A 13696-nucleotide genomic window follows, 5' to 3' on the forward strand; every position below is an offset into this window, starting at 1 on the left:
GCTTACCCCAAAACATTTTCCGTGTCGAAAGCAACGGAAAAATTGGATTGATCGGTCTGGTTCACGTGCCCCTTATGGTTCTTTTGGAGGGAGGGTCTTAGGGTGAAGGCTATGCAATCTCTAGATAGAGGAGGGAACGGTTCCGGAAGAAAAAAAAGAGGTTCTGTTAGCAGAATGGGGTGGGGGGAGAAGGGAGAGGATATGGAGAAGGCAGAAACAACAGATGGCCACCGCCGAGATTTTCCAGAGTGGGAAGAGAAATACAGAGATGAGCTGGGGGCCCTGGTAGGGGAAATAGCCCTGAACAACTGTACCTTCGCACACTTTGGGAGAGAACGTGCTGAAGCCCCAGGCACGCTTGTGTGGCCCTGCTTCTTGAATGACTCTCTGTGGGGAGTTGCAGGCGGGATCTCCCTGGCATGAATAATCCTGACGCTTCACCACAGAAGCTGGAGGAAAGAGAGGAAAGCAGGACCAGCAGCATCAACATGATTTCTGTTTTTCACTGCACGTAATATTGTTCACCAGCTCGTTTGCGCAGGTCTCCCTCCACAGCTCTCAAGATTAACAACTCATTTTTAGGTAAGGGTAAAAGCGAATTAGTTCAAACACAGGCAACAGCTGGGAAGTGGGCAAAAGTACATACACTCACATTGGAGAAAAATATAAATCTTGCTGCTATCTTTTAGCTCAGTGTTTCTCGTCTATTTTGTTTTTTTGATACACCTCACCACAAGGTAGTTTCAATTGTTAAAATTTTTTCCTGAAAACAGAAAATGTCTCTTGGGTTCTCCCGAGAGCGGGGTGCCCAGGCACACACACATTCTTCCCATAGCACAGCACTTTAAAATTAATAGCACATGCAGAGGAAAACTAAACCCTTTGACGTCACTCCTGAAATGAGGAAACAGACACAGAAAAGGCTCCACTCCAGTAAGCTGCCAGAGTTGAAGCCGATTGGTCTCCGCTTTTCCTTGCCTGTGGCAACTGACAGCACCTCCCAGCCTAGCAGGCCGGCTGCCTGCTCCCCCAGCCAGTCGGTGGGTCTGGGCACTGCAGCAGGCTCGGCTCCATCCCAGCACTTACTTGCCTGGGAGAAAGAAACGTGTTATACTCACCCAGAGAGAATTTCTTTCTACCTTCCTTCCTCCCCGATCTCTCTGTGTGCTTTTGTGTTACTTTTTTTTTTTTTTTTTAATTATTTTCCTAATCCTGGATGAAGTTGCTGGATTCCGCAGCACAAGTCTTCATGAACAAGCAGCACCGCTCAGAGATTTCACGGCATTCAAAGGTCACAGAACTGCCACTATGGTTAAATGTCTTGTTTAATGGTTGAGGTAGGTACAAGAGATTTCAGCGGCAACTCATTTTTCTTGAGAGAACAGAGTCACAGAGAGATGGCAGGAGTTTTATTTTAAATGAACCTGTATGTATATATTTTTTGGTCTGTGATTGTTACTACAGCAACCAGCTTTTGAATTTCCTTCCTTTTTCTAGGCGAACTGACTAAACATTATCACTTACCCTGAATTAACTGTTTCATTCCAAGCAGCCTAATGAGATACTCTGGCCTTTTCGCTGCACTTTGAGCCCCTCCTGAGGAGGGTTGCTTTTTTTCCTTTGGCTTCTTTTTTAATGAATGCAATATTTCTTCTCCAATGTAAATCTTAGAGTTGAGTCAATTTTTCTTTTTGGTGGGACAGGACAGGAAAATATTGGTAAAGAGATTAGTGAGGGTTGCAGAACAGAGAAAAAGAAAATCCTTTTTTCTCTTGAGTTTGTCATGTTGGTTGATAGAAGATGAAGAAATTAGTAGGAAGAGAGGAGGAAGCTAATAATGAGATTGAAGGTAGAAAAACCTATACGAGGTGTGTCAGAAAAATGAACTCTTGAGGAAAATGCACTTTATCATTTTGTTGCATTTTTTTTAAATGTTCTGGATTTAGAAGTCAACAGGGGAGATGCAGGTACTGAGTTACATGACCAATGATTTAGATCTCATTATTTATAAAGGAGAATAAAACTTCTTTATTAGCACTGCAAATTTGCTAATTATCTTTTCTTACAATAGTTGAAAGCAGAGTGAGATATTTAATTAGGCACTTGAGTGATTGAGCCTGGGGACTAATTAATCTTCTATAGATTCTGTTCTTCATGTGTTCAGCCAGCATGACTATTAAAATGTTACAGTAAACCTCTTTGCCCCTGAAGGCAGGCATATGCATTTATATACAGTAAACCCCTAAACGTTGCCAGGGTGGGAAGCAGGGCAATTAAACCCAGGGCTAATATTGTTTTCAGTGACACATTATTATTATGGGTTGAGGGGGACCCCTGCTAAAAATCATTCCTATCTAGAGTCAGTTATTGTAGGAGCAATTCAAGTAATATATGGTTCACATGGATTTCCTTATTACCCTTCTCAAAGTTATAAAATAGCAAGTAAGACAGGGTTGTTTGAAACCCTTACTGTTTCCAGAATTGCTTGATTTTTTTCCCAAAGGTTTCTATTCTCAACGTTAAGAGAAATTTTTAAAACTGGGTCATGTTAGCAGTAAGATTAATAACCAAGTGTAAAACACATAGTGAATTTCAAAGAATTAATGAAATTAACTTCATAAGAGTGTAATGTACCAAGTTAAGAACTGCAAAAATATTAGGTCTGAAATGCAGAGGATGTGCTGTGAATGGACAATTGCTTTTCTGCAGCGCCTAGTGGGAAAACAAGGACTTTGTGTGTTGCAAATGCCTAACTGCAGCTCCTCCATTTCCTCTGCTTTATCTTTTATTACTGGCTGGTGAAACAAAGACGGGTGTCAGTAGTAACGTCTTGATTGACATTTTCTCTAATAAAATGAAGTCGCTTTTTGTCTGAAGTAGAAGCCCAGAGTTGACGAGTTGCAACTCCAAAGTCTGTATCCTCTTTATAAGGGTTTTTACCTGACACTGTAAGCTGTATGATTTCAGAGTGTACTCAGTTGACCATGAGACAAAATCAGTGGTGACTATATGTCAGCCAGTTAGCTGGGAGAAACTCTGTTTTGAATCAAGTTACTTAGGGCAAGGGTGGAAAAATCCAAGATGTGTCAGTAGCAGACACCAACTTTGGGAAATTAATTGCACCAGTACATCTTGTAAGGCCTTTCACGATGTTCAGCACAAAGTTACTCATTGTCAGTTCTCAATAAATACCTAGTTAAAATGTTCGCTGAGAATTTACTACCCTTCATATATTGTAAATTATTTAAATAAATTTCAAATATGGCATTTTCAACTGTCTTTGAAAAAAGCTTTTGTGTTAGTCCAACCTAAAGTATAATCTATGTAGGAGGGCATTGCAAACATTGACTGGTGTTCTTTTCAGCCAGAGAACCTTGTTACCCCAAACAGATGCAAAAGTAAAATGACCAAGTTTCCTCAAAGTGAGCATGTACCACATGGAAATGCCTCTGCCTAGTAATTAATCTTCCAAAGTTGAATTTGTTGTTAAGCAGGCTCAAATCACAGGGGAAGCTGCTTGTTGACTGACAGAACATAGTGCTGGAAGGAATTTATTAAGCAGTAAACTAATCCCAAGCAAGACTAAAAGGGCCTCATTATATTAAAATGAAGTGTCAAAATTAAGAATCAGAATAGACTTTAGAACATCTAAATGTAGAAGCTAACAGGTATTCTAAGTGGTTCAACTTACCTTGACTTTTGGGGGGTAACTCTTTGAAGGACCCTCAATGTTCAGAACTTTTTACCCAAAGACTCCATCATGCCATGGATTCAGCTTATATATCCCAGAGAATTCACAGACAAGTAGGAATCTCTCTTCTAGGAGGCAAGTCTAGCTAAAGAAGAAGAGATTTGGCATTTGGAAACGAGATGAGACCCTCTCTCTCAGCGCCGCCCCGTGGTGGCATCCCCATTCCTCCTCAGAGCTTCCCCTTGGACATCCTCACTTCTCCTGAGAATGTGTCTTGGGGAGCACGCCCATCCCTCTTGTGGGAGGAAGCCTTGGGGTGCTTTACAGGCATCAGCACCATCGGCTTTACAAGCATCCTAGGTGGCTTTGTCAACATGCTAACTTTGATTCCTGAGGTGATGCATACTTGGTATATTAGCAATCTTTAAAGTGGTCAATATGGAAATTTGGGGAATAGAAGGGATAAAGGGATGTAGAAACCCAAACTGACAATATCTACTACGTTCCAGGCATTGTTAGAGATTTGAACAAAGAGTACAACAAAATGCGTCAAAGTTCTAGTGTATAATCAATGTAGTTATACTTTCCCAAGAATCGCTTAGGTATCTACATGATTTAATTTGTACGTAGAAAGTGATTGCATGGAGCACACTAAAAAGAGCAGTAGATAGAGGCAGGGGACCAGTGGGCACCCTTATTCAGGATCTAACTAGTGGGATGACTCTGAGCCACTTGCTCACCCTTGATCTCAGTTTCATCACCTGTAAATGAAACTGGTTGTATTGGGTTATTTCTAACAATCCTTTTTTAGATGAAACTTTTTACAGTATTCTTATTTGGAGTTTTTTTTTAAAATTCCATTTGTATATAAAAATGTAAGTGTTAAACCTTTATTAAAAAAAAATTACTGTGTGCTTTCAACATGTCAAGGGCTATGTCTACTGAGGCAAAGTGAATAAAAAGACAGATAAGCAATGATTCCCACCTTCAGGAAACTTACATTCTGGTTGAACTTAAACAAATAGTGGAGCCTGGGCAGAGAAATGGAGGAACAGAGAGAATTTGGAAGGGAGGTGGTGATGAAGAAAAACAAAAGAGGTGGCTTTATGCAACTGAATTCAAGAAAAAAATCTAAATTTTCCATCTATATAGATATTTACGCCTATTATTGTAGTCTTTAATATGACCAACGGAAGCATTGTCATTCTTTTGAAATGATATATTTGTAATGGTGTCCTTAAAAAATATAATGTGAAAGGAAGCCAAAGTTTTCCCTTTTGTTGATTAAGCTACTGTATAGGTTTGAAATGGTGAATTAAATCAGTGCACTGATATCTTCTCCATCATCACTTGGACTTGGAACCCCTAGGAGTTCCAGAAAGCAGGAGTCCTTTGAGAACTTCGACAACAGCCCCAGGTTCCAGTAGCCATTTGGTGCAAGCAAGGAGGGTTCCCAGGCTGTGATGGGCTTGACCACTGATGCCTTGTAGTGTCGCAGGAATGTTCTTGGTGGCAGGAAACCTCCCAAAGTGGCTCAGAACTTTCAGAGAAGACCTGTGTGAGTTAAGGCAAATTTCTTAAACTTTGGAGGCCCTAACTGCCTCCTCTTTAAAATGAGGCTTTTGGAATACTTCTGGGATGCCTTTTTCCTTTCCAGATTCTGAACTTCACCCTGACAAGATTAATGTTGACTAGTTAGCATTAATTTCTTTTTATTCTCCCACCTCTCCCATCCTTTATTTCTACCATTTCCCTTAAAAGTTTGCCTTTACTCAGTTATCCAAATTTATGCAATTTCACCTCCAAAATACCCTCATTGCTAAGGAAAAACAAAAACAAGTCCCTGGGTTTTGGAGAATTTCTCCGCAGGAGGACTATTGCTCCCCAGGGAAGACCACCTGTCCTCGCCCCCTTTCTCTCCTCTGAGGCTGATGTGCTGCTCTGTGGCTGTAGCGCCCCTTCAGACAGTAAAGGGATGTGCTTTGTGTTCACTGTAGCTGGAGACTTTAATGTGACAAGTGTCTTTTTCCTAAGTGCCAATCATTGTCCTAGATTTTCTGTGCTATCTCACTTTAATATCTCTTCCGCTCCAATTCTGGTTTCTTTAGGGAATAACTGAAAACTTGATAATAACTAACTTGGAGGAATCCTCAGAAGAAAGATGTTTTTGGTTTGGTTGTCCATTGAGTATCTGCTCTGAGACCTGGGGCCTATGGTACAAGGTGGCTGCCTCATCCTGCTGGTGGAATTTGATGCAATTGAGTTACTCTAATCCAGGCACTGGTTGGATCCTACTTGGGTCAGAGCATTCCTCTGGCATCTCCTCTGGGTATGGTTTACAGATAACGTCTCAAGCTTGGAGAATAGGGGACAGGGTTTGTAGTTTTGGATAAACCTAAAAATAACATGACACAAAACACACATAAGTCTATTAAGCAATATATAATTCTTAATATATTAGTGTATAAATACCCCAGTATTGAAAATCAAAACCCTTTCATGAATGCTTTATAAATTTATTTGCATACAGTATAGAAGTATGAAAATAATAGCCTTAGTCAATATACCAGTAAAGAAAGTTTATGTCATACATACCCCCTCCATCCTTCACGCTCCCTTCACCCTTCCTTTCTTCCTTCCTTCCTGCCTCCCTTTCTTCCCTTTCTTGCATTTGTAAGGAGAAGATGGAAAAAATTAAGATTGGTAATGAGATTTTGATGGAGTTTCCTTTTGTAAAATTTGAAGTAATGTTTGTTTTAGTTTTTCTTTTCTAATTGTTGGTGAATATGTGCAAAATTTTTCATTAAAATTCCTGCTCAGATTCTTGTCTTATTAATACCTTTTTATGTTTTACATTCATATTTAACATGTAAATAAATATATAAGGTATCCTTTCTACATGATGAAAATCATCATTACCTTCTCACTGCTTCAGACATACAAAAAAGGATTCAGTTCAAAACAGGAGTTTGTACATAATTTAAATATACTGAAGGATATTTAAGAGTTTTGAGTTTTAAAAAACATTCTTCTTTTCCCCTGGGATGGGAGGTCGGGTCCAGGGTTAGTCTGGGGTGAGAGGTATTTCCATGGGTTCAGGTGTAGACATAAGGAGGTTAACATATACCTGAATTGGTCAAAATTTGATATCTAATATAAAGATATCAAATTTTCAATGTTTTACATATTCTTTGACCCTAGTAAATCTTAGTCTAAGAACATATCAAATTATGTTTATTTTTGCCTTTTTTGTAATATAAAAACTCAGAAACTACCTAAACTAATAATAGGCGAGTTGTTGAGTACCTTATTTTGAATCCATACAATAAAATGCTATATAGTTACTTAAAAGAATAAGCTAGATCTACATGCACAGTCTGGAATGATTTTCAAGATGTGTTAAGTGAAAAAAAGCTGCATTAACATTTGTATAACTACATATACACATTCACACACACTGATGGAAAATTTCTAGAAATTCAAATAAAAAACTTAGCAGTGGAAGCCTCTGGCAGGAGAACTTTGAGCATGGGATGGGGACGACTGTCTGTTCAGGTATATACTTTAGAATTGTTCAGCTTTTCTCCTCATAAGTTTATTACATACACAGTGGAAAAATTATGTATATTTATTTATTACTGCGTGATATTTAAATTAAAATTGAGAGGAAAATTAGAAAGTAAAAGAAGAAAGACTTCTGTTTTTTAATTGCTTCATTAGCTTCTTCCTTCAATCATATTGAATTTCTCCCGTGTGCCTTTAACACAGGTAGGGAGGCCATCGTGCCCCGGAAGAAAGAGTCCAGGAAGTGAGGAGATAGATAGCCCAGGTCTCCTGCGTGAGTAACTTTGGGCCAATCATCTCTCAGGGCACCAGTTTCCTCATGTACAAAAGGAGAGGCTTAGTCAAGCTCAAAGTTCCTTCCAGCTTTCATAGACGTTTCAAAGTTTTCATAAGAAAACTTTTTGGCCCGTTGCCTGCCCAACTATTTGAGACCTTTCTCCATAAACTAAATGTACATATTTGACTATGTATTTTATTGCTTTGAACACTTTAACTAAATTTTCTCTTTTAGAATTGGTCAATTTGGTTTAATTTTTCAAATTAATTAAATATGCACAATTTATATTTATTCAAATAGTGTTTAAGGAAACCACACATCATGGACTTTTAAAATTAAAGTATGCTATAATACCATTTATTCATAAAACAGTAGAAAACACTGTTTGTATTAAGATGTGTAGTTTGTGCAGTAATACAAGCAACTAATGCTTCAGTTTCAATATGATTTATACCTTTCTTAGTTTTTCAGGAGAAACAAAAAAAAGACTTTCATTTCCCTTTGCCATTATGCCACTTGCCAACTGTGTCCAGCCAGATGAAAGAACTCAGTCATTCACAAAAGTGTAGATGTATTCTCGTAAAAGGAGATGCTGCAGTAATACAGAGGTCTAAAGAATGCCTTGATTTAGAAAAGGTCATTAAATTTAAGGAAAAAGTTGTTTTCCATGTCATAGAAATATAGTATATTTCCATGTCTTTCAGACTAGTCTTCTTGCTTTTTCAATGAAATGAAAACAATTTTAATTTGGTTTTTAGTTTGATTTGGAAAATATAAGTATTAGTTATTTTAATTATTTAGTAATTTTTATTTTCTATTTTTCTAGACTTTTATTGTGTTTGGAGTAAAGAACAATCTTTAAGTTAAAACAAAAGGGATAAACACAAAACAGATCGGAATTTGTATGATAGGAGTTTTTTTTTTTAAACAATCTTATTGAGGCATAATTGACACACAATTGACTGTACATATTTGAAGTGTACAATTAGATAAGTTTGATACTCTTGTGAAACCATCACCACATTCAAGATAATTAACATATCCATCATCCCCCAATTTTTTCCTGTGCCTTTGTAGTCCCTCCCTCTACCCCTCTCTCCATTCTGAAACAACTGCTTATCTGCTTTTAATGTATGATAGGAGTTTTGAATGACATTCTAAATTTTTCTCTACAAATCCTTTTTAATTTTTTTAAAAAATTATTAATCATTTAAAAGTAATCCAATGGCTAATAATAAAGTAATTGAAAAATACTATCTTCTTTTTCATTAATATGTTGCCCCTGAGTGTCTCTGTGAGTGCATGAGAGAGACAGAGGGCAAACCCTTCTCAAACTTGAAGACAAATGTATATACAAACTATATACTGCTGTGGCCTCTCCCGCCGCGGAGCACAGGCTCCGGCCGCGCAGGCCCAGCAGCCATGGCTCACAGGACCAGCCTCTTCGCGGCATGTGGGATCCTCCCGCACCGGGGCACCAACCCGTGTCCCCTGCATCGGCAGGCGGACTCTCAACCACTGCGCCACCAGGGAAGCCCTATAAAAACTTTTAATGGTATTTGTGTCAAAAACAGTCAGTTGGAGAATATAGCCTACTTAAAATATGTCTCCTTTAACGTAAATCTTTTTAAAAATAGGTCAGATACATTTATTGAATTAATTGGCAACAATATGTAATTTATAAAAATGTGTATTTTATGTGGAGAGAGAAGGGAAAGCAGGAAGAAAAAAATGAGAATCAAACTTTTTTCAAGGAACACTGACCTTGTAACCTAAATCCCTGCGTTCAAGCTCCGGATGCTAGCCTTACTAAGTGTAATACTTTGGGCGAGTTATTTAGCATTTTTGACTTTTTAAGTCTCTTAAATGTGAACTTAAAATGAGGTGCCTTTATGTTCTAAACTTTCGAAGGTTTACTCACTACACACGCAGATGGATTAGCTTTCATATGTAATTAGTCGCTTAGTTCAGGGCACAAATGTCAAGTCACTTCTTTCTTACAACATTCCTATTAGGAGAGGATTCATTATGCCCACTTTTTTTTTTTTTTGCGGTACGCGGGCCTCTCTCACTGTTGTGGCCTCTTCCGTTGCGGAGCACAGGCTCCGGATGCGCCGGCTCAGCGGCCATGGCTCACGGGCCCAGCCGCTCCGCGGCATGTGGGATCTTCCCGGACCGGGGCAGGAACACGTGTCCCCTGCATCGGCAGGCGGACTCTCAACCACTGCGCCAACAGGGAAACCCCATTATGTCCACTTTAATGGCAAGGAAATTGAGGTTTACAGAAGTTAAAACTAATAGAGTTGAAATTCAACCCTAGCTTTTTTAATGACAGTTTTTTATTGTTTTTATACGTTTCAAATGCACTGTGTTTAAATCCATCTTCGATCATTCTAAGCATGAGTTAGGAAAAGTCTTTTTAAATTATTATACAAAACATAAAAATATCTATTTCAAAATGTTAAAGCAATCTACACAATATATTTATTTATATGAGGTTCCAGTGTATAGAGGAAACATTATTTCATTTTAAGTTCATCCACAGTGGGTGAATCTGACACTTTAAACTTCAGAAGTTTTGTTCTGAAAGGCAGTGTAACCGTAATGATGAACAGTGCAGAATCTGGCACCATTCATTAGCTCTGGGATCCTAAGCCAGTTAATCTCTCTGGCCCGCACTATACTTATTTATAAGATGAAGGTGTTTAAAATATCTGCCTCATAAGGTTGTTGAGAAGATCAAATGAGTTTTGTTTGTAAAATGCTTAGAACGGTGCATGAAAGGTAGTAAGCATCATGTGTGTATCAACTGGTATTATTTGCTTACAGTTATAAAAATTATTTCATGGAGTTGTAACTATTTTGGGCGTAGTCCTGTTGGATGTTTTAAACATTTAAGAGAAATATAGTTTTTTATTTTATTTTTAAACTATAACACACATACAGAGAAATACCCAACATATAAATGTACAGAATGATTCACTAATTTTAAGTGAACAAATATATAACAATTACCCAAGCCAAGAAATAGAACATTATTACATTATTGCCACCTCAGAAATCCCATCAAGCCTCCTCCATTCTTTCATTCACCATTATACAGTGAGACTTACTAGGTTGTTGCATATGGCTCTAATTTAATTTCATTATTGCATAGTGTCTAATTATTTGAATATGCAACAATTTATTCACCCATTCTACTGTGGAAAAACATTTCAGTTTTATCTAGTTGTTAATATTATGAATAATACTGGCCTGAGCATTCTTTTGATACACCTGTACATGTATTTCTGCTGAGCATACACCTAGGAATTAGTTGCTGGGCCACAGAGAATGTTTCTGTTCTACCTCAGTAGAAAATTCAAAACTGCTCAAGGTGGTTAAAATAATTTACACTCCCACCAACAATGTATGTATGATAATTCCCTTCCTCGCTAACCTTACATATTAGCATTTAGGAGGTGTGTAGTGATAGCTTATGGTGGTTTTAATTTGCATTTTCCTGATTATTGACAAGTTTGAGCACTTTTGCACATATATATTGGCCATGTAAATATCCTCTTTGTGACGTGTCTAAACAAGTCATTTATATATTAATTTATAGGAATTTTTGATATATTTTAATATCTTTGATTGCTATGTATGTTATCTCCCATTCATAAAATCTCTTGTTCTCTTCTTCAAGATTATTTTGTTCATTCTTCATTCTCTACATTGCCATATAAATTTTAGAATTAACTTAAGATTCTTACCTAAAACTGAAATTTTGGTTATTGATCAATTTTGGAAGATTCGACATCTTTCCTGAGTCTTTCAATTCATGAACATAGTATATCCCTCTATTTATTTAGGTCTTTGTTAATGTCTCTCAATAATATCTTCTAGCTTGCTTTGTGGTCATTTTACACATTTCTTGCTAGATATATTACTAAACACTTAGTATTTTGATGCTATTCTAAATATTATCTCTTCAATTTCAATTTTTACTTTTTGTTACTAATATATAGAAAACCAATTAATTGTTGGTGTGTCAATTTGTTATCAGCAGCCTTACTAAACTCACTTGGGAATTCTCAAATATTTTATCTGTAGATTCTTTTTATATTCTATGTAGGCAATCATGCTATCCAAGAATAATGGTAGGCATATATATTCTTTTTTAATACTGACAGTTTTGTCTTATTGTACTGGCTAGGATTTTCAGTAAATTGTTGAAGAGGTAACAGTGGGTAGTGTATTATTTTCAGTCTTAGAAGGAAAGCTTTCAACATTCTGTCATTCAGTATTATAGTCTCTATAATATTGAGAAATTTTCTTCTATTTCTAGTTTGCTAAGAGTTATCATGAATAAATATTTGATTTATCAAATGTTCTTTCTGATATCTACCATGTGATTTTTCTCTATTTTTCTGTTGTGGTGGTGACTGATTTTACAATGTCAACTCAAACTTGAAGTCCTGGAGTAATCCCAATTTGGTCATGATGTGTTATGCTTCTTTTTTTTTAATTCATTATTACCTTGTTTCTGGATTGCTAATAATTTTTAGGATTTTGCAACTATGTTCATAAAAAAATTAGCCTAAAATTATTCTTTCTGGTAACAACCAGGTTCCATTGACCTCATAAAAGTAGTTAGAAAATATTACCCTTTAAAAATTTGGAGGAGGTAGATTTATATAGATTCATGTTATTCCTTAAATATTTGTTAGAAATTGTAAACAAATCCATGTGGTCCTGGAATATTTTGTGGGCAAGATTTTAATTACGGTTTTAATTTCACTAATTTTTATGGGTTATTCAGGTTTTCTACTTTTATTTTCAGTTTCAGTAAGTTGTATATTTCTAGGTCAACTATCTTATCAAAATTTTGTAATTAGCATGAAGTTGTTCATAATTCCCTGCTTTAATATTAGTCTAACTTTCTATTTTTACTATTAGTTTACTGTGCCATTTCTGTTTTTATTGTTTTTCTCCAACAGTTTTGACAGGATTATCAACTTTATTAGATATTTCAAGTAAACAACTTTTGACTTTTTAAATCCTCTTTTTTTTTTTGTGGTACGTGGGCCTCTCGCTGTTGTGGCCTCTCCCGTTGCAGAGCACAGGCTCCGGACGCGCAGGCTCAGCGGCCATGGCTCACGGGCCTAGTCGCTCCGCGGCATGTGGGATCTTCCCAGACCGGGGCACGAACCCATGTCCCCTGCATCGGCAGGCGGACTCTCAACCACTGCGCCACCAGGGAAGCCCTAAATCCTATTTATTTATGTGTATTTATTGTCTATATGTATTAATTTTAGTCTTTTATTATTTCCTTTTTTTCTTCTTTTCTGAGCTTTTTTTTCTATTTTCTCAGGTTTTTTTTTTTTTTTTTTTTTGGCTCATAACATTTCAGTTTTTCTTCTTTTTGAATAAATACATCTAAACCAATAAATTTTTCTCTAACAGAGTTGCATCCCCAAATTTAGAGTTTCCATCATCAGGTAGCTCAAAACAATTTCAATTGTAATTTCTTTTTGGACTTAGATTATTTAGAAATGCATTTATTAATTTTCAGACATACTGAGGTTTTCTAGTTATCTTTTTGTCATTGTTTCCTAGTATAATTCTACCATGGTCATAGATCATAATTGATCATACCTGATTTAGATCTTTGAAATTTGTTGTATCTTATTTGTATGACTCAACATATTGCCAACTTCTATAAATGTTTCATATACATTTGAAATGAGTTTGGATTCTGTGGTTGTTAGGTACAGCGCTCTATACAAGTCAATTAGAAAATTATTAATTCAATAATTCAAATCTAATAGTTGGTTCTCAGGAAGCAAAAAAATCAATACATATCACAATGGTCTATGGCCTTCCAAAGAGGGCCATATGTATATAATCTGTACATAAACAGATATACAGTGTATATGGTATTAAACTCTTTTGGAAGGAAGTGATTAGGAGAAACAAATCTAAAAAGTCTGCTTAAGGAAATGGGATGATAATGGAAAAAAGGTTGACAAATACTTAGATACAAATTTAGAACTGTTATATCATCCTGTTGAATTGAAACTTTTCTCATAATAAAATATCCCTTTTTTTCTCTATTAATGATTTTGCCTTCAAGTCTACTTTGACTAATACTAAAATCTGTACCACTAGCTTTCTGTTAGTGT

General features: G+C 36.5%; 1 protein-coding gene across 1 annotated transcript in view; it reads left to right on the forward strand.

Annotated features, from left to right (window-relative positions):
• Positions 1–1009: 1009 nt before the first annotated feature.
• The window catches only part of PDE7B (phosphodiesterase 7B), a 337178-nt gene continuing 324491 nt past the window's right edge, over positions 1010–13696 (forward strand). The window contains exon 1 of the mRNA XM_030853384.2: positions 1010–1337. Coding sequence (XP_030709244.1) covers positions 1317–1337 — 21 coding nt within the window. The 5' untranslated portion in view covers positions 1010–1316. The remainder of the gene's footprint in view (positions 1338–13696) is intronic.

Source organism: Globicephala melas, chromosome 14 (assembly GCF_963455315.2).
Source record: "Globicephala melas chromosome 14, mGloMel1.2, whole genome shotgun sequence".
NCBI classification, from domain to species: domain Eukaryota; kingdom Metazoa; phylum Chordata; class Mammalia; order Artiodactyla; family Delphinidae; genus Globicephala; species Globicephala melas.